Source organism: Coregonus lavaretus (genome assembly GCF_964263955.1).
Source record: "Coregonus lavaretus genome assembly, chromosome: 4".
Taxonomy (NCBI): domain Eukaryota; kingdom Metazoa; phylum Chordata; class Actinopteri; order Salmoniformes; family Salmonidae; genus Coregonus; species Coregonus lavaretus.
In genome coordinates, this window is record NC_139991.1 from 69,141,367 (window position 1) to 69,160,551 (window position 19,185).

Here is a 19,185-nt window from a genome sequence, read left to right on the forward strand (position 1 = left end):
GTCAGAGCAGATGACTACTCTGTCTGGCCACACCTCCTCCACCCACTCTGCAGCCATCTGTGAATATATTCAAGAAAGCATAGTATTGCGTTATTAAATGTTCACTTACAACTGAATCTACTCCTTCCTCAACATCTCTTACCCTCTCAAGCAACCCTAGATATATAACTGGTTGAGGGAGAAACCAAGGTGGGATAGCAGGAAGCTGCCAGTGCCAGCGAGGGAAGGCGACTCTTCCTTGCTTTTACAAAATGAAAAGACCAAAACTTTGCCATCGCCCCTTGTGAATGGAAGTGGGAACGGCGAGGATATCATGTTACCAAAAGGTGTCAATATAGTGAAGCTGCAACTGCGCTAGCTAGTACTATCTTTGGCGTAGCTGTCATAAAGATGGCAGAGTTGTTGTTTTGAAGGGTGTTCCTGAAGTAACTATTCGCATTTGAATACGCGTTGTGGTCCGTTCATTGAAGTTCAGCTCGGAATAAGAAACCGATTCATTCCTGTACTTTGAGCACCGGCCTTTTGTGGGCGGATCTTTCCGAATCATCCAGAATGTTGGGCATTTTAGCCAGGACGATGGTGAGTACACAATCAACCATGTTAGCTAGAAAAGCTCCCTTGTAGTCCGCAAACTGTTTAGCAAGGAAAAAACAAGTGTTCGTGGGGTGTGTTCTAGTTAACTAGCTAACGTTATATATCGAAAATAATGGGCATTGAGTCAAATAACTGTAGCTAGCTAGCTAACGTTACGCAATTACAGCCTCGCTGTGTGTGTCAGGCAAACTGTAACACGTTAACTAGTCGGTGCAAAGTCAAGCTGGAGATAGGTTTGTCTTATTGATATCATTGCAGCAGTGCGATGTAATTAACATTATATTAAAGATTTGGACTTTGCTCGTTAATACCAATTAAACGAAACGTGTAAGAATGGTATACATGACATTCTGAATCAGCTGACTATAGCGAACAAGTTACACCCCTTGTTTTTGCAATTCGGTGTGTATTTTGTTTTTGGAGTCGAAATGTGGCTAAAACGTTGCTCCCCTCCGCTGAGGGTTAAGGTGGACGGTCTTAAAACTGCAACGCCTTTTTTTTTTTTTTTTTACTTTGGCTAGTTTCTATTAATTTAATTTAATTATGTCATACTTGCTTAAGTCAATAGCTTTCACCCCACTTGACTTTCATGAATACTACCAACTGTTATTGGTTCAGGGACCTTGTCTGTACAATCTGCAGCAATTACTTTTGTATTTTTTGACTTAGGCTATTGTCAATTAGTTTAAATTGAACTTACATAAAAAATACTTCCATAACTTTAATAGCGTCCACCCCATATCACTTTCATGAATACAACCAACTGCTATTGATTGAGGGACCTCTTTCCGCCAATGCACAGCAATTACTTTTTGACTTATCAATGTTAATTGTATTTACACGACATACTTCAATTACTTCCACCATATATGACTTGAATGAAAAAAGGACAGTTCAGCTTTCGCTCCACTGGCCGTTTCAGAGCAGTGTGTCACCATTTGGCTATCTAAAGAGGGTCATAGTTACTCCCACCCTTTATCAGCCCTTTATTGAATGATAGAGCTCCAGAGGGCCATGGAGGGCTGGGGTTCCAGGTGGTGCCACTCCATCCATCCAGCCAGCCCCCTGCCCCAGGGAAATTTGGGGAGAGGGCTGGGGACCGACCTGTGGCCTCCAGGGGCCGCCACTCAGTCCAGCCAGCTCCTGCCCCAGCGAAAGGACCAGGGAGGGCTGGGGCCACCCCAGGGACCCTGCTATGCCCCCCAGAAGGACAGTGTCAGTCACCCAGCCCCAGTCACCCACCCAGCCTGCTCTGCCCGCCCACTCACAAACAGACCTTCTCCCTGGGGCCTACCTGACCTCCAGGCAGACACTGGTGACGTCTCTGCCACTTGAGGCACCCGTGTCTGGGCCTCACTCCTACCTCCTTGGACCTCTCTGGGGCTCCAGTCAGGCCCCCACTGACCTGGTGACCTCTCCCCCACTCAAGGCACCCCTGTCTGGCTCTAACTCCTACCTCACCCTCTCTGGAGCACCACGCCTTACACTGTAGCTTCACAGCCTGTCCAGACCTCTAGACCTACACTGCCTGCCTACCTGCCCTCTCCCTTGGCTAGTCCAGCTTACTCCCACCCATGGAGCTCCACTTTTTCCTCTCCACAGCCTAAGTCCAGACCTCCAGGCCTCTAGGTCTGCTCTCCCTGGGCTGGAGTCCAGCTTACTCCCAGGACCTCCAGGCCTCCTAAATCAATATCAGTTGGTTGTATTCATGAAAGTCATATGGGGTGGAAGCTATTGATGTTTTAAGCAAGTACAGTGCCTTCAGAAAGTATTTATACTCCTTGACTTTTATTCCACAGTTTGCTGTGTTACGACCTTAATTCAAAATTGATTAAATATGTTTTTCTCACCCATCTACACACACTACCCCATAATGACAAAGCGAAAACATGTTTTTAGACATTTTTGCAAATTTATTGAAAATGAAATACAGAAATATCTAATTTACATAAGTATTCACAACCCTGAGTCAATACTTTTGTAGATGTGCCATTGGCAGCGATTACAGCTGTGAGTCTTTCTGGGTAAGTCTCTAAGAGCTTTCCGCACCTGGATTGTGCAACATTTCCCATTTATTCTTTTCAAAATTCTTCAAGATCTGTCAAATGTTTGTTGATCATTGCTAGCCAAGCATTTTCAGGTCTTGCCATAGATTTTCAAGTAGATCTAAGTCAAAACTGTAACTCGGCCACTCAGGAACATTCACTGTCTTCTTGGTAAGCAACTACAGTGTAGATTTGGCCTTGTGTTGTAGGTTATTGTCCTGCTGAAATGTGAATTAATCTCCCAGTGTTCAGCAGACTGAACCAGGTTTTCCTATAGGATTTTGCCTGTGCTTAGCTCCCATTTCATTTTTATCCTGAAAAACTCCCCAGTCCTTAACGATTACAAGCATACCCATAACATGATGCAGCCACCACTATGCTTGAAAATATGGAGTAATGTGTTGTTTTCGATTTTCCCCAAACATAACACAATGTATTCAGGACAAAAAGTTAATCGTTTTGCCACATTTCTTGCAGTATTACTTTAGTACCTTGTTGCAAACAGGATGCATGTTTTGGAATATGATATCTGTATATTTTAAATTCTGTACAGCAGTGTTTCCCAAACTCGGTTCCTAGCACTAGATAGCTGATTCAAATAATCAAAGCGTTATGATTACTTGATTATTTGAATCAGCTGTGTAGCGCTAGGGCAAAAATCTAAACGTGCACCCCTTGGGGTCCGAATAACCAAGTTTGGGGAAATGCTCCTCTACAGGCTTCCTTCTTTTCACTCTGTCATTAGGTTAGTATTGTGAAGTAACTACAATGTTGTTGATCCATCCTCACTTTTTTCCTATCACAGCCATTAAACTCTGTAACTGTTTTAAAGTCACAATTGGCCTCATGGTGAAATCCCTGAGCAGTTTCCTTCCTCTCCAGCAACTAAGTTAGGAAGGACACCTGCATCTTTTTAATGGCTGGGTGTATTGATACAGTGTAATTAATAACTTCACCATGCTCAAAGGGATATTCAATGTCTGCTTTTATTTTTTACTTTTACCCGTCTACCTTCTTTGCGAGGCATTGGAAAACCTCCTTGGTCTTTGTGGTTGAATCTGTGTTTGAAATTCACTGCTCGACTGAGGGACCTTACAGATAATTGTATGTGTGGGGTACAGAGATGAGGTACTCATTCAAACATCATGTTAAACACTATTATTGCACACAGTGAGTCTATGAAAATTATTATGTGACTTGTTAAGCAAATGGTTACTCCTGAACTTATTTAGGCTTGCCATAACAAAGGGGTTGAATACTTAGTGACTCAAGACATTTCAGCTTTTCATTTTTAATTCATTTGTAAAAATGTCTAAACATAATTCCACTTTGACATTATGGGGTATTGTGTGTAGGCCAGTGACAAAAACATATATACATTTAATCTATTTTAAATTCAGGCTGTAACACAACAAAAGGTGAGAAAGTCAATACTTTCTGAAGGCACTGTATTTTTGACATATTATGAAATAAAAAAAATAGACAGTCCAAAAATACAAACGTAATTGCTGTAGATTGTGCAGACAAGGTCCCTGAACCAAAAACAGTTGGTTGTATTCCTGCAAATGATATGGCGTGGAAGCTATTGAAGATTTAAGCAAGTGTTTTAGATATGTGACCCACCATCTCTTTTCAGTCACATGTTTTACATTGGATAAAAATACAGACTTAGAGCTTCAAAATGGCATGTCATAAACTGTAGTTGGAGGAAACATGGGGAAGTAATGCTGCTTTAAAAGTTGATACATTTATAATCCCATTTAGGAGAAAAGGGCATTCAAACATTTTGCTGTATTTTTCACTCTAGCTCTACATTAATTATTGGGAAACATATATTTAGAAAGTAATACTTACACCAAATTGCCAAAAAGGACTATCTGAACATTATCTCACCAAGTTACCCCATTTAGGCAAACCATGTACATTATTACATTGCCTGTTGTATAATGAAGATAACCTTTCACATTGAACAGCTACAGTGCTGTTCTTTGTGTACGCCCATTTTAACACCGTTCACACCCTCTAAAGCCTTAGACCCACCCATCTCTTATATTATTCACATTGGAACACATGCGACTGTGACCATGTGCTAAAGCAGTGAGGTAGTGCTTAAAAAAAACTTTCAAAAATGCAATAATAAATACTTTATTAACTTAAAGTGCTGAAGGTAGTAGCCTGCAATTAGGAAAAACTTAAAACACCATAAAGACTTAGGTAAAAACAATATGTACACCTATATCATAAGATCCTTTGAGTAACTTTGGTTCAGGTCATGTTCTGATATGATCAAAGGAATCTAGCCTGGGAGCATATTTCTGTCCTGCCCTTTGGAACAGGACATGTAGTGTCCTGAACAAAAATATAAATGCAACAATTTTACTGAGTTACATTTCATATAAGGCAAGAAGTAGAGGGTGCTCAACCAATGTGAGTTGGTGCAACCTAAAAATGTGTAAACTTGATTGGACAGGAAAAGGCGCAACGCTCGCTCACCATAAATCTGTAGTTTTATTTGGCAAGTTTAAAATATTGCAGTTTCTTCAGAATAATCACAAAGGGAATGGACAAGTTCATACAGGGCATGGGGAAGACAATTGGGGAGAAATCTCTTCAGCTGGTGCTGCTGATGAGAGACAGTGCGGTAGACCTTACAGGTTTCAAATAAGGAAATCAGTCAATTGAAGTAAATAAATTAGGCCCTAATCTATCGATTTTACATGAATGGGTAGGGACACAGCCATGGGTGGGCCTGGAAGGGCATAGGTCCACCCACTGGGGAGCTAGGCCCACCCACTGGGGAGCCAGGCCCAGCCAATCAGAATGAGTTTTTCCCCAGAAAAGGGTTTTATTACAGACAGAAATACTCCTCAGTTTCATCAGCTGTCCAGTTGGCTGGTCTCAGACGATCCTGCAGGGGAAGAAGCCGGATGTGGAGGTCCTGGACTGGCGTGGTTACACGTGGTCTGCGGTTGTGAGGCCGTTTGGTCGTACTGCCAAATTCTCTAAAACGATGTTGGAGGCAGCTTATGGTAGAGACCACCTTAAGCTGAATCTCGGCAAGACGGAGCTGCTCTTCCTCCCGGGAAGGACTGCCCGCTCCATGATCTCGCCATCACGGTTGACAACTCCATTGTGTCCTCCTCCCAGAGTGCAAAGAACCTTGGGGTGACCCTGGACAACACCCTGTCGTTCTCCGCTAACATCAAAGCGGTGACCCGATCCTGCAGGTTCATGCTCTACAACATTTGCAGAGTACGACCCTACCTTACACAGAAAGCGGCACAGGTCCTAATCCAGGCACTTGTCATCTCCCGTCTGGATTACTGCAACTCGCTGTTGGCTGGGCTCCCTGCCTGTACCATTAAACCCCTACAACTTAACCAGAACGCTGCAGCCCGTCTGGTGTTCAACCTTCCCAAGTTCTCTCATGTCACCCCGCTCCTCCGCACACTCCACTGGCTTCCAGTTGAGGCTCGCATCTACTACAAGACCATGGTGCTTGCCTATGGAGCTGTGAGAGGAACGGCACCTCCTTACCTTCAGGCTCTGATCAGACCCTACACCCAAAAGAGGGCACTGCGTTCATCCACCTCTGGCCTGCTAGCTCCCCTACCTCTACGGAAGCACAGTTCCCGCTCAACCCAGTCAAAGCTATTTGCTGCTCTGGCACCCCAATGGTGGAACAAGCTCCCTCATGACGCCAGGACAGCGGAGTCACTGACCACCTTCCGGAGACACTTGAAACCCTACCTCTTTAAGGAATACCTGGGATAGTATAAAGTAATCCTTCTACCCCACCCCCCCCCCATTAAAAAAAAAAAGTAGTGGTTGTCCCACTGGCTATCATAAGTTGAATGCACCAATTTGTAAGTCGCTCTGGATAAGAGCGTCTGCTAAATGATGTAAATGTAATGAACATTCAATTCTCTGGCAGCAGCTCTGGTGGACATTCCTGCAGGCAGCATGGCCTTTTATTGTCCCCAGCACAAGGTGCTGTTTAATTCAGCTCTTGATCAAGAAGCTGTTTAATTCAGCTTCTTGATATGCCACACCTGTCAGGTGGATGGATTATCTTGGCAAAGGAGAAATGCTTACTAACAGGGATGTAAACAAATTTGTGCACAACATTTTAGAGAAATACGCATTTTGTGCATATGGAACATTTCTGGGTTATTTTAGTTCAGCTCATAAAACATGGGACCAAGACTTTACATGTTGCATTTTATGTTTTTGTTCGGTGTATATACAGTGCATTCGGAAAGTATTCAGACCCCTTGACTTTTTCCACATTTTGTTAAATTACAGCCTTATTCTAAAATGGATGAAATAGTTTTTTTTCCCCCGCTCATCAATCTACACACAATACCCCATAATGACAAAGCAAAAACAGGTTTTTAGAATTTTTTGCAAATGTATTAAAAATAAAAAACAGATCACATTTACATACAGTATTCAGACCCTTTACACAGTACTTTGTTGAAGCACCTTTGGCAGAGATTACAGCCTCGAGTTGTCTTGGGGATGACGCTACAAGCTTGGCACACCTGTATTTGGAGTTTCTCCCATTCTTCTCTGCAGATCCTCTCAAGCTCTGTCAGGTTGGATGGGGAGCGTCGCTGCACAGCTATTTTCAGATCTCTCCAGAGATGTTCAAGTCTGAGGTCCTGAGCACTCTAGAGCAGGTTTTCATCAAGGATCTCTCTGTACTTTGCTCCATTCATCTTTGCCTCGATCCTGACTAGTCTCCCAGTCCCTGCCGCTGAAAAACATTCCCACAGCATGATGCTGCCACCACCATGCTTCACTGTAGGGATGGTGCCTGGTTTCCTCCAGACGTGACGCTTGGCATTCAGGCCAAAGAGTTCAATCTTGGTTTTATCAGACCAGAGAATATTTTTCTCATGGTCTGAGAGTCCTTTAGGTGCCTTTTGGCAAACTCCAAGCGGGCTGTCATGTGCCTTTTACTGAGGAGTGGCTTCCGTCTGGCCACTCTACCATAAAGGCCTGATTGGTGGAGTGCTGCAGAGATGGTTGTCCTTCTGGGAGGTTCTCCCATCTCCACAGAGGAACTCTGGAGCTCTGTCAGTGTGACCATCGGGTTCTTGGTCACCTCCCTGACCAAGGCCCTTCTCCCCCGATTGCTCAGTTTGGCCAGGCGGCCAGCTCTAGGAAGAGTCTTGGTGGTTCCAAACTTATTTCCATTTAAGAATGATGGAGGCCTCTGTGTTCTTGGGGACCTTCAATGCTGCAGACAATTAACTCATCCCAAACCATCTCAATTGGGTTGAGGTCGGGTGATTGTGGAGGCCAGTTCATCTAATGCAGCACTCCATCACTCTCCTTCTTTGTCAAAAAGCCCTTACACAGCCTGGAGGTGTGTTGGGTCATTGTCCTGTTGAAAAACAAGTGATAGTCCCACTAAGTGCAAAACAGATCACTGACAGTGTCACCAGCAAAGTACCATCACACCACCTCCTCCATGCTTCATGGTGGGAACCACACATGTAGAGATCATCCGTTCACCTACTCTGCGTCTCACAAAGACACGGCGGTTGGAACCAAAAATCTCAAATTTGGACTCATCAGACCAAAGGACAGATTTCCACCGGTCTAATGTCCATTGCTCGTGTTTCTTGGCCCAAGCAAGTCTCTTCTTATTATTGGTGTCCCTTTAGTAGTGGTTTCTTTGCAGCAATTTGACCATGGAGGCTTGATTCACACAGTCTCCTCTGAACAGTTGATGTTGAGATATGTCTGTGACTTGAACTCTGTGAAGCATTTATTTGGGCTGCAATCTGAGGTGCAGTTAACTCTAATGAACTTATCCTCTGCAGTAGAGGTAACTCTGGGTCTTCCATTCCTGTGGCGGTCCTCATGAGAGCCAGTTTCATCATAGCGCTTGATGGTTTTTGCGACTGCACTTTCAACATTCTTGAAATGTTCCATATTGACTGACCTTCATGTCTTAAAGTAATGATGGACTGTCATTTCTCTTTGCTTATTTGAGCTGTTCTTGCCATAATATGGACTATTTGGTCAAATATAATCTTCTGTATAACACCCCTACCTTGTCACAACACAACTGATTGGCTCAAACACATTAAGAAGGAAAGAAATTCCACAAATTCACTTTTAAGGCGGCACACTTGTTAATTGAAATGCATTCCAGGTGACTACCTCATGAAGCTGGTTGAGAGTGCCAAGAGTGTGCAAAGCTGTTATCAAGGCAAAGGGTGGCTACTGTGGCCCCGTGTAGCTCAGTTGGTAGAGCATGGCGTTTGCAACGCCAGGGTTGTGGGTTCGTTTCCCACTGGGGGCCAGTATGAAAAATGTATGCAATCACTAACTGTAAGTCGCTCTGGATAAGAGCGTCTGCTAAATGACTAAAATGTAAAAATGTACTGAAGAATCTCAAATATATTTAGATTTGTTTTAACACTTTCTTTGGTTACAAGGTTCCATAAGTGTTTATTTCATAGTTGTGATGTCTTCACTATTATTCTACAATGTAGAAAATAGTAAAAATAAAGAAAAACCCTTGAATGAGTAGGTGTGTCAAACTTTTGACTGGTACTGTATATATAAAAAATATTAAGAGTTCCTGGTTAGCCAGTTTGGCTAAATATAATCAGGGTTAGCAGGATTAGGTACTGTACATGTAGCTATCTTGGCATTTTAACTATAGACTCTTACCGGTGTATGGATTATGATGATTCACGGCAGACTGAAACGCTTTCAAATCCTTCCCACTCTGCTTCAATCACTTCAGACTGCTTTAGCCACAGAAGACAGAGCTGTGTCGATACCAGCAGCTGTATTCAGGACAATACTGGTAATGAAAGCTGTGCATGTAGTCCATGATGAAAATATTAGTAAATTCAATGGATCTTTCAAATATCCGCGGTAGCAGAGAGCAGGATGTGCCATTTGACAGAGAAGCCTTGAGTGACAGAATGGACTCTCTTTCTCATGAATGTCCCAGGCCCCCTAATTATCTCAAATAATAATGGCTAGGAAAGATTCAGTATTTTCTCTGTGTCTAAACAGCTTCGTGATTTTTCACATTTTATTTACAGTTTACATAGAAGTTTGTTATTAAGGCACATCAAAGTTCACATGTTCAAGAAGGTATATCTGCAAAAACAGTTTTTGATAAACTTTGTATTTTTTAAAGTTAAAATGCCTCCTGTCAAGTAGTGACGTAAGCCCATCTTTCTGTAACGGGTCACGTATAATGACATTTAATTTAAAATAGCCAAAATATAAATGTAATTGCCATAGATTGTAAAGACAAGATCCCTGAACCAATAACATTTTGTTGTATTCATGCAAGTGATAGGGGTTGAAGCTATTGAAGTTTTATTTATTTATTACAGAATTAATTTAATTGAAAACAGCCAAATAAGAAAATAATGCAGTGGATTGGAGAGGTCCATGAACGTATTACAGTTGGTTTGAGATTTCTATGTCGTGGTTACAAAGCTATTGAAGTTTTTCACTTAACACTAGGTTTAAATTGCACTTTTTAAGACTACAAGGAGAATCAGTCATAGAAATTAACGTAAAATATATTTAAACGGAAGGGAACAGCAAAAACAAGGGGTGTAACTTGTTCTCCATCATACGCTGATTTTAGAATATGACACTTAAATAATCCTGGCATGTTCCGTTGAAGAGGTATTGACGAGCAAAGTCTGAATCTTGAATATAAAGCTAACTACACCGCACATATCTTTGCCTAGCTAGCTATCTGACAGCACAGCAACAATTTATTTAGCTAATTCATTTGTTTACCTAATTCCTAGCTATAGCTAGCCTTTTACAATTTGCTCTTTTTACATGTTGAATGTCTGTCTGACAGCTCTGACATGTCATGTGACCATTCTGTCCTTCATTGGTTTGTTGGAGTGTATTTGCCAATGTATATTGCCTATGATGACCAGTAGGTAGTCATATCGTCTTTGCAGAGCTAAATTCTTCGATAACAACTTTGGTAGTCAACATGTAATTACAGCAGAATACCTAGCTACTAGCCATACAGTATTACAGGCTAAAGAGAATGTGTTTTTATTTTTACATTTAAAAAAAACATTTTTAATCATTTAGCAGACGCTCTTATCCAGAGCGACTTACAGTTAGTGAGTGCATACATTTTCATACTCTCTGCATGGCTACAGAATACCATATAACTAACTACATTACAGTAACTGTGCCTCAGGCTCTGATCAGTATTTCCCCTACCTCACTCTATTTCCCAGGCTAAGGACCTATGGTACAAGGTGAAACCTTGTGGCCGCCTGGTGAGGCCTGTGGCGCCCACACGCATCCCCGGGCGCTACCTGAGCCACCAGGAGGGCCTCCCCAAGCTCCCGGTGCCCTCCCTCCAGCAGACGTGCGAGCGCTACCTGGCCGTCCTGGAGCCCATCGTGGATGAGGAGGAGTTGAGCCACACCAAGCAGCTGTTGGCAGAGTTCCAGAAGTCTGGGGGGGTTGGGGATAGGCTGCAGAAGGGCCTGGAGATGAGGGCCCGCAAGACTGAGAACTGGGTGAGTTGGCTGAAATCAAACCCTTACCCCATGATGGCATTTATAGATTCATAGGCAAAGCCATCCAGAGGGCTAGGGGGACAATTACCTAGGGATTGGGGTTAGGCTACAGTTTCATTTGAAATGAGGAGTTAGACTGAGGAGGCATAGGACAGACAAGATTAGGGTCGTCTGGTGATGGACAGTCTGTCTCTGTCAGTCATTGTGGCAACCACGGTAATGATGGTGTCGCTGAATGCAGATAACATTATGTACTCAAAGGTAGTACAGTATTTTACTATATAACGATATTGATGCACGGACCGGTTTGGGTTTTGCTTTACCTTCTATAACAGTATTTGAATGTTTGTTAAATATGATATGCCGTGTGTATTTTTTTAAATAGTTTACTCCGCTACTTGAGTCATCCCTCTCCATGCTGCTTTCCACAAAGACCTAGCCCCGCCCCCTGTCACTCAAGGAGCGCATTTGTTGTTGCTCGACCATGAGACACTTGCGTTCAGACTGCATGGTCAATGCAGCACATGCAGCAATGTTGATGACTATGATACTGTTTCCACTTTACTTCTTATAAATCCACAAGCATTCTTCTACAGCTAGTTTGTCTTTTCTTAGCATGTTGTGGCTAAGTCGTGTTAGCCGCTAATTCTCATCGCTAGTTAGATGGCTAACTCAAGGTTTTGCTCGCCTGAGGTAGAGTATCTCATGATAAGCTGTAGACCACACTATTTACCAATATTTTCGGAGCTGTCTATTTACCACCGCAAACCGATGCTGGCACTAAGATTGCACTCAGTGAGCTGTATAAGGCCATAAGCAAACAGGAAAACGCTCATCCAGAGGCGGCTCTCCTAGTGGCCGGGGACTTTAATGCAGGGAAACTTAAATCCGTTCTACCGCATTTCTACCAGCATGTTAAATGTGCAACCAGAGGGAAAAAAACTCTAGACCACCTTTACTCCACACACAGAGACGCGTACAAAGCTCTCCCTCGCCCTCCATTTGGCAAATCTGACCATAACTCTATCCTCCTGATTCCTGCTTATAAGCGAAAAGTAAAGCAGGAAGCACCAGTGACTCGGTTAATAAGGAAGTGGTCAGATGACGCAGATGCTAAGCTACAGGACTGTTTTGCTAGCACAGACTGGAATATGTTCCGGGATTCTTCTGATAGCATTGAGGAGTACACCACATCAGTCACTGGCTTCATCAATAAGTGCATCGATGATGTCGTCCCCACAGTGACCGTGCGTATATACCCCAACCAGAAGCCATGGATTACAGGCAACATCCGCACTGAGCTAAAGGGTAGAGCTGCCACTTTCAAGGAGTGGGACTCTAACCTGGACGCTTATAAGAAATCCCGCTATGCCCTCCGACGAACCATCAAACAGGCAAAGAGTCAATACAGGACTAAGATTGAATCGTACTACACCGGCTCTGACGCTCGTCGGATGTGGCAGGGCTTGAAAACTATTACAGTCTACAAAGGGAAGCACAGCCACGAGCTTCCCAGTGACACAAGCCTACTAGACGAGCTAAATCACTTCTATGCTCGCTTCGAGGCAAGCAACACTGAAGCATGCATGATAGCATCAGCTGTTCCGGACAACAATGTGATCACGCTCTCCGTGGCCGATGTGAGTATGATTTTTAAGCAGGTCAACATTCACAAGGCTGCAGGGCCAGACGGATTACCAGGACGTGTACTCCGAGCATTCGCTGGACCAACTGGCAAGTGTCTTCAGTGACATTTTCAACAGTCTGTAATACCAACATGTTTCAAGCAGACCACCATAGTCCCTGTGCCCAAGAACACTAAGATAACCTGCCTAAATGACTACCGACCCGTAGCACTCACGTCTGTAGCCATGAGGTGCTTTGAAAGGCTGGTCATGGCTCACATTAACACCATTATCCCAGAAACCCTAGACCCACTCCAATTTGCATACCGCCCCAACAGATCCACAGATGATGCAATCTTTATTGCACTCCACACTGCCCTTTCCCACCTGGACAAGAGGATCACCTACGTGAGAATGCTATTCATAGACTACAGCTCAGCATTCAACACCAACAAACTATTGTGGTCCAAACACACCAAGACAGTCGTGAAGAGGGCACGACAAAGCCTATTCCCCATCAGGATACTGAAAAGATTTGGCATGGATCCTCAGATCCTCAAAATGTTATACAGCTGCACCATCGAAAGCATCCTGACTGGTTGCATCACCGCCTGGTATGGCAACTGCTCGGCCTCCGACCGCAAGGCACTACAGAGGGTAGTGCATACGGCCCAGTACATCACTGGAGCCAAGCTTCCTGCCATCCAGGACCTCTATACCAGGTGGTGTCAGAGGAAGGCCCTAAAAATAGTCAAAGACTTCAGCCACCCTAGTCATAGACTGTTCTCTCTGCTACCGCACGACAAGCGGTACCGGAAGGCCAAGTCTAGGTCCAAAAGGCTTCTTTACAGCTAATCATGGCTACCCGGACTATTTGCATTGCCCCCCCCCCCACCCCAACCCCCTCTTTTACGCTGCTGCTACTCTGTTTATTATTTATGCATAGTCACTTTAACTCTACCCACATGTACATATTACCTCAATTACATCGACTAACCGGTGCCCCCGCACATTGACTCTGTACCGGTACCCCCTGTATATAGCCTCCCTACTGTTATTTTATTATACTGCTGCTCTTTAATCATTAGCTATTTTCAATTTTTTACTTAACACATTTGTTTTTCTTTTCTTAAACTGCATTGTTGGTTAAGGGCTTGTAAGTAAGCATTTCAGTGTAACCTGTTGTATTCGGCGCATGTGGCAAATAAAATTTGATTTGACTAGCTAGCTAATAAATGTACTGAGTCAGAGTGAACGTAGCTAGCTATACAGCCTGATTCCAGTGATGGTGTAGGCCTAAATCAGCATCTTGTTTTCGCAACAATATCTTCTAAATCAAATAAGAATACGCAAAGCATGAATATGTTAGCTACATGAAGTAGCTAAGAGAAAACATTTAATGTTGCCAAAGATTATAGGGTCCCCTAGGAAACACTGATCAACACTTTGGTTCCTACCCTATCACCACTCATTCCTGGCATTTTCATTCATTGTCATGTCAATCAACACTGTATTCAAAGTGCCCACTATTTTCTTCTAACTATAGAATTAGAATAATCGTTATTTTTCCATGATTCCAACAGTTCACCCAAGTGTTTTGATCTAAATCGCAAGTCAAATTGCAATTAACATTTGGTAAAAAATAAGGCTTCAATTTTTTTTCTTCCATATCGTGCAGCCCTACGTGGCAGTGTGGAAATGATCTCAAATGAATGCAGGAAATGCCAACATTTATGAAAAGTATTTTTGATTGAAGTTTAATTGAACAGTATAAAACAATCAGAATGGAGAGAGACCCATTGAAATAACTTAGAATGTATGTTTTACCACCCTAGGGTCACGCATTACTCAAAAACATAGAATACCGTCATAGCGTCAAAAATATACCGTGATATGATAGTTTGGCCATATCGCCCAGCCCTACTCAAAGGCAAGGCTAGCGATTTGGTGTCGTTGTACAAGTGGCCTGTGGTTATAGTGTCAGAGACTGCTATTCTTTTGAATAAAATCGAAGGCCACTTTTATCTATGATGAGAAACCTGTACCATGGATTAATTCCACAAACTGAACAGAGATACATTGTTATTACACAGGAACATTCTTTAGACAAGACTAGATTGGAATAAAAACTTCTCAAGGGCAAAGTTGAGAATGGTTCACTCTTATTTTTTTATAAGGCATCCCTTTATTTGACCATTCTTTCTCTCTCTCTCTCTCTTTCAACCGCTCCCTCTCTCCCCAGCTGTCAGACTGGTGGCTGACTACAGCCTATCTGGACTACCGGATGCCTGTAGTGGTCCACTCTAGTCCCGGGGTGGTCTTACCCCGCCTGGAGTTCAGCGACCGCCAGGGACAGATGAGGTGAGACGAACCAAGTCCCCCCCACATAGACGCCAGTAGGGACCAACATAACACTCAACTTTGTACAAATTCCCCACCACCACCACTACATATTTACCATTGGAAACACCTTTGTTACAGAATGCTTGTATGTACTGTATGTATCGGTAGTCACAATCAAGCAATTACTATGTTATGTGTGTATGCTGTCCCTAGCTCTGCTTTAGGTAACTTACTGTCATGTAAATACAGTCCTCTCTTGCACTGCTGTCGTGTATTACTGTTAGCAGTCATTGCAAGTCATTACTCCTGTGTAACAACCTTCACACTTTCTCTAACACCACCTCTACTCCCATATCACTTCAGTGTGTATTTTCATGTAACAGACATGTCACCACGACACAAAACCAGGGCCCTGTGTCATTCACCTGCTAATGTGAACTCAAGCTGCCATTCACCTTTCCAGTACAGTGTTGCCAATTGGGTGACATTCCACTATGGGGTCAGTGTGCTCTGTGCTGCATACGGTCCTGTTGAGATTCATACGACCTTTGTACACACTACCCTTCAGACTGCACCCCCCCCCCACCCCCTCTCTCTATTCAAAGTGCAGTAGCGGATCACTGAAGTAAGCACTGCAGCACATGGGCCCCTATTGGTTACATGTATAGAGGATTAGGTGGTCTATTGACATGGGTTACATGTATAGAGGCTTAGGTGGTCTATTGACATGGGTACATGTATAGAGGATTAGGTGGTCTATTGACATGGGTTACATGTATAGAGGATTAGGTGGTCTATTGACATGGGTACATGTATAGAGGATTAGGTGGTCTATTGACATGGGTTACATGTATAGAGGATTAGGTGGTCTATTGACATGGGTTACATGTATAGAGGATTAGGTGGTCTATTGACATGGGTACATGTATAGAGGATTAGGTGGTCTATTGACATGGGTTACATGTATAGAGGATTAGGTGGTCTATTGACATGGGTTACATGTATAGAGGATTAGGTGGTCTATTGACATGGGTACATGTATAGAGGATTAGGTGGTCTATTGACATGGGTTACATGTATAGAGGATTAGGTGGTCTATTGACATGGGTTACATGTATAGAGGATTAGGTGGTCTATTGACATGGGTTACATGTATAGAGGATTAGGTGGTCTATTGACATGGGTTACATGTATAGAGGATTAGGTGGTCTATTGACATGGGTTACATGTATAGAGGATTAGGTGGTCTATTGACATGGGTTACATGTATAGAGGATTAGGTGGTCTATTGACATGGGTTACATGTATAGAGGATTAGGTGGTCTATTGACATGGGTTACATGTATAGAGGATTAGGTGGTCTATTGACATGGGTTACATGTATAGAGGATTAGGTGGTCTATTGACATGGGTTACATGTATAGAGGATTAGGTGGTCTATTGACATGGGTTACATGTATAGAGGATTAGGTGGTCTATTGACATGGGTTACATGTATAGAGGATTAGGTGGTCTATTGACATGGGTTACATGTATAGAGGATTAGGTGGTCTATTGACATGGGTTACATGTATAGAGGATTAGGTGGTCTATTGACATGGGTTACATGTATAGAGGATTAGGTGGTCTATTGACATGGGTTACATGTATAGAGGATTAGGTGGTCTATTGACATGGGTTGCATGTATAGAGGATTAGGTGGTCTATTGACATGGGTTACATGTATAGAGGATTAGGTGGTCTATTGACATGGGTTACATGTATAGAGGATTAGGTGGTCTATTGACATGGGTTACATGTATAGAGGATTAGGTGGTCTATTGACATGGGTTACATGTATAGAGGATTAGGTGGTCTATTGACATGGGTTACATGTATAGAGGATTAGGTGGTCTATTGACATGGGTACATGTATAGAGGATTAGGTGGTCTATTGACATGGGTTACATGTATAGAGGATTAGGTGGTCTATTGACATGGGTTACATGTATAGAGGATTAGGTGGTCTATTGACATGGGTTACATGTATAGAGGATTAGGTGGTCTATTGACATGGGTTACATGTATAGAGGATTAGGTGGTCTATTGACATGGGTTACATGTATAGAGGATTAGGTGGTCTATTGACATGGGTTACATGTATAGAGGATTAGGTGGTCTATTGACATGGGTTGCATGTATAGAGGATTAGGTGGTCTATTGACATGGGTTACATGTATAGAGGATTAGGTGGTCTATTGACATGGGTTGCATGTATAGAGGATTAGGTGGTCTATTGACATGGGTTGCATGTATAGAGGATTAGGTGGTCTATTGACATGGGTTACATGTATAGAGGATTAGGTGGTCATTGTGGCAGAGAAATGGCTTGTTATCTGAGCTAAGACCATGTTGTTTTCACCTCATTGATCACGCTAATAATCCCCTGTTGATTTTTATCAAATGTATTTGTATTTTTTATGTAATTTCTACTAGTTTAAAGGGTTTTATCGGTTATTATATCTCACTGCAATTATGTTGTGCACTGTTCAGAATATCACACCATCAATATTTTTATGATTTAGTCCAGGCATAGTCATTGCTCGTCTTACTAGACGCATGCGTCTCTCTGCAACTTAATTGGTGGCTCGCGGCAATAACCTGAATGAATGCGTTGTTTTACTCAGTCAGCTGAATTTGCTGCATAGTTCATAGAACCATGGTTACCTGAGTAGCCTTTGACATCTGTGGCTGGGACAAACGGAGCGGTAAAAGCAGTTTCTGGCGCATCTTTAAATGATTTTCTTCCTACTAATTCGGCTCTAGATTTAGAACGGTTGAAGCTAGTACCAACTATGACCCCATTACTGAAAGCTAGGATTCTCAGGAACACGTACGCATCTTCTGTTTGCGCATATGAGACAAGCTGTGCAGAACTCGTTAGAATGGAGAGTGATGAATCTGCACAGAATAACTGAGGGAAATGAATTTATTCTCCACAAACGATCATTCACAAAGATTGCTTGATGATCATCCCAGATGTTTTCCTGAACTTTTCAATACCTTTCTTACTTCAGACTAAAATGTGTCATTACCTGGTTTGACATATCTTTGTGCTATTATTTTATTAAGATAATAGCAATAAGGTCAGATTCAAAAGATCCATACAATTATTTTTGCACATTGTTTCTTATACCCTCAAGTGACCTAAAATAGTGTTAGAGAATCAAATAGCTTGATGTTAATAGTATCTTAAAAATAATGTATGAATCCATTTGATATCATGTATGAATCACTTTGACTTTGTGAACCCCCAACCCCCACTCCGATGAATATGGCGGCTCGCCCAGTGATTTTGTTTGACAAAAGTGGCTCCCTCAGAAATGTTAGTTACTACCACTGATTTACTCTATCATACTGTATCAATTTTGAAACCCAATCACAGCTTTCAAGGTGATCTAAGTTAATAGTAAACTTGAGATGTTAGGTGAAGATATGGCAGGCGTACTCCATAAAAAAAGACAAGCAATTAATTATCCATAGCATTTTTAGAAGCACCCTTTACATGTATATTTTGTACCCATTCACTCAAATACATTGCCCTAACATGGAACTTGTAATAACATCATCTTGCTCAAATCTCTCCACCCAGGTTTGCTGCCAAGCTGATCGCTGGCGTTTTGGACTTCAAGACAATGATTGACAAGTGAGTGCCAGTGCTCCTCGTCTTGTGTCTGTCTGACACAGTTTAATCAGAGCGCAAAATCTAATCCAAGGCCATTAAAGAGCCATGTCAAATTGACTCAGATTGTACCAGGATCTGATTTCCTGCCCCTAATCCTGCTAACCCTGATTATATTTAGCCAAACTGGCTAACCAGGAACTCTTAATATTTTTATATATACAGTACCAGTCAAAAGTTTGGACACACCTACTCATTCAAGAGATTTATTTTTACTGTTTTCTACATTGTAGAATAATAGCAAAGACATCAAACCTATGAAATAACACACATGGAATCATGTAGTAACCAACATTTTTTGAAACAAATCA

At 42.5% G+C, this 19,185-nt stretch overlaps 1 protein-coding gene across 1 annotated transcript in view; it reads left to right on the top strand.

Moving 5' to 3' along the window:
* Positions 1-19,185, top strand: part of crata (carnitine O-acetyltransferase a) — a 43,507-nt gene continuing 24,322 nt past the window's right edge. Inside the window, exons 1-4 of the mRNA XM_084160316.1 lie at positions 1-579; positions 10,898-11,185; positions 15,053-15,171; positions 18,785-18,838. Coding sequence (XP_084016442.1) covers positions 553-579; positions 10,898-11,185; positions 15,053-15,171; positions 18,785-18,838 — 488 coding nt within the window. The 5' untranslated portion in view covers positions 1-552. The remainder of the gene's footprint in view (positions 580-10,897; positions 11,186-15,052; positions 15,172-18,784; positions 18,839-19,185) is intronic.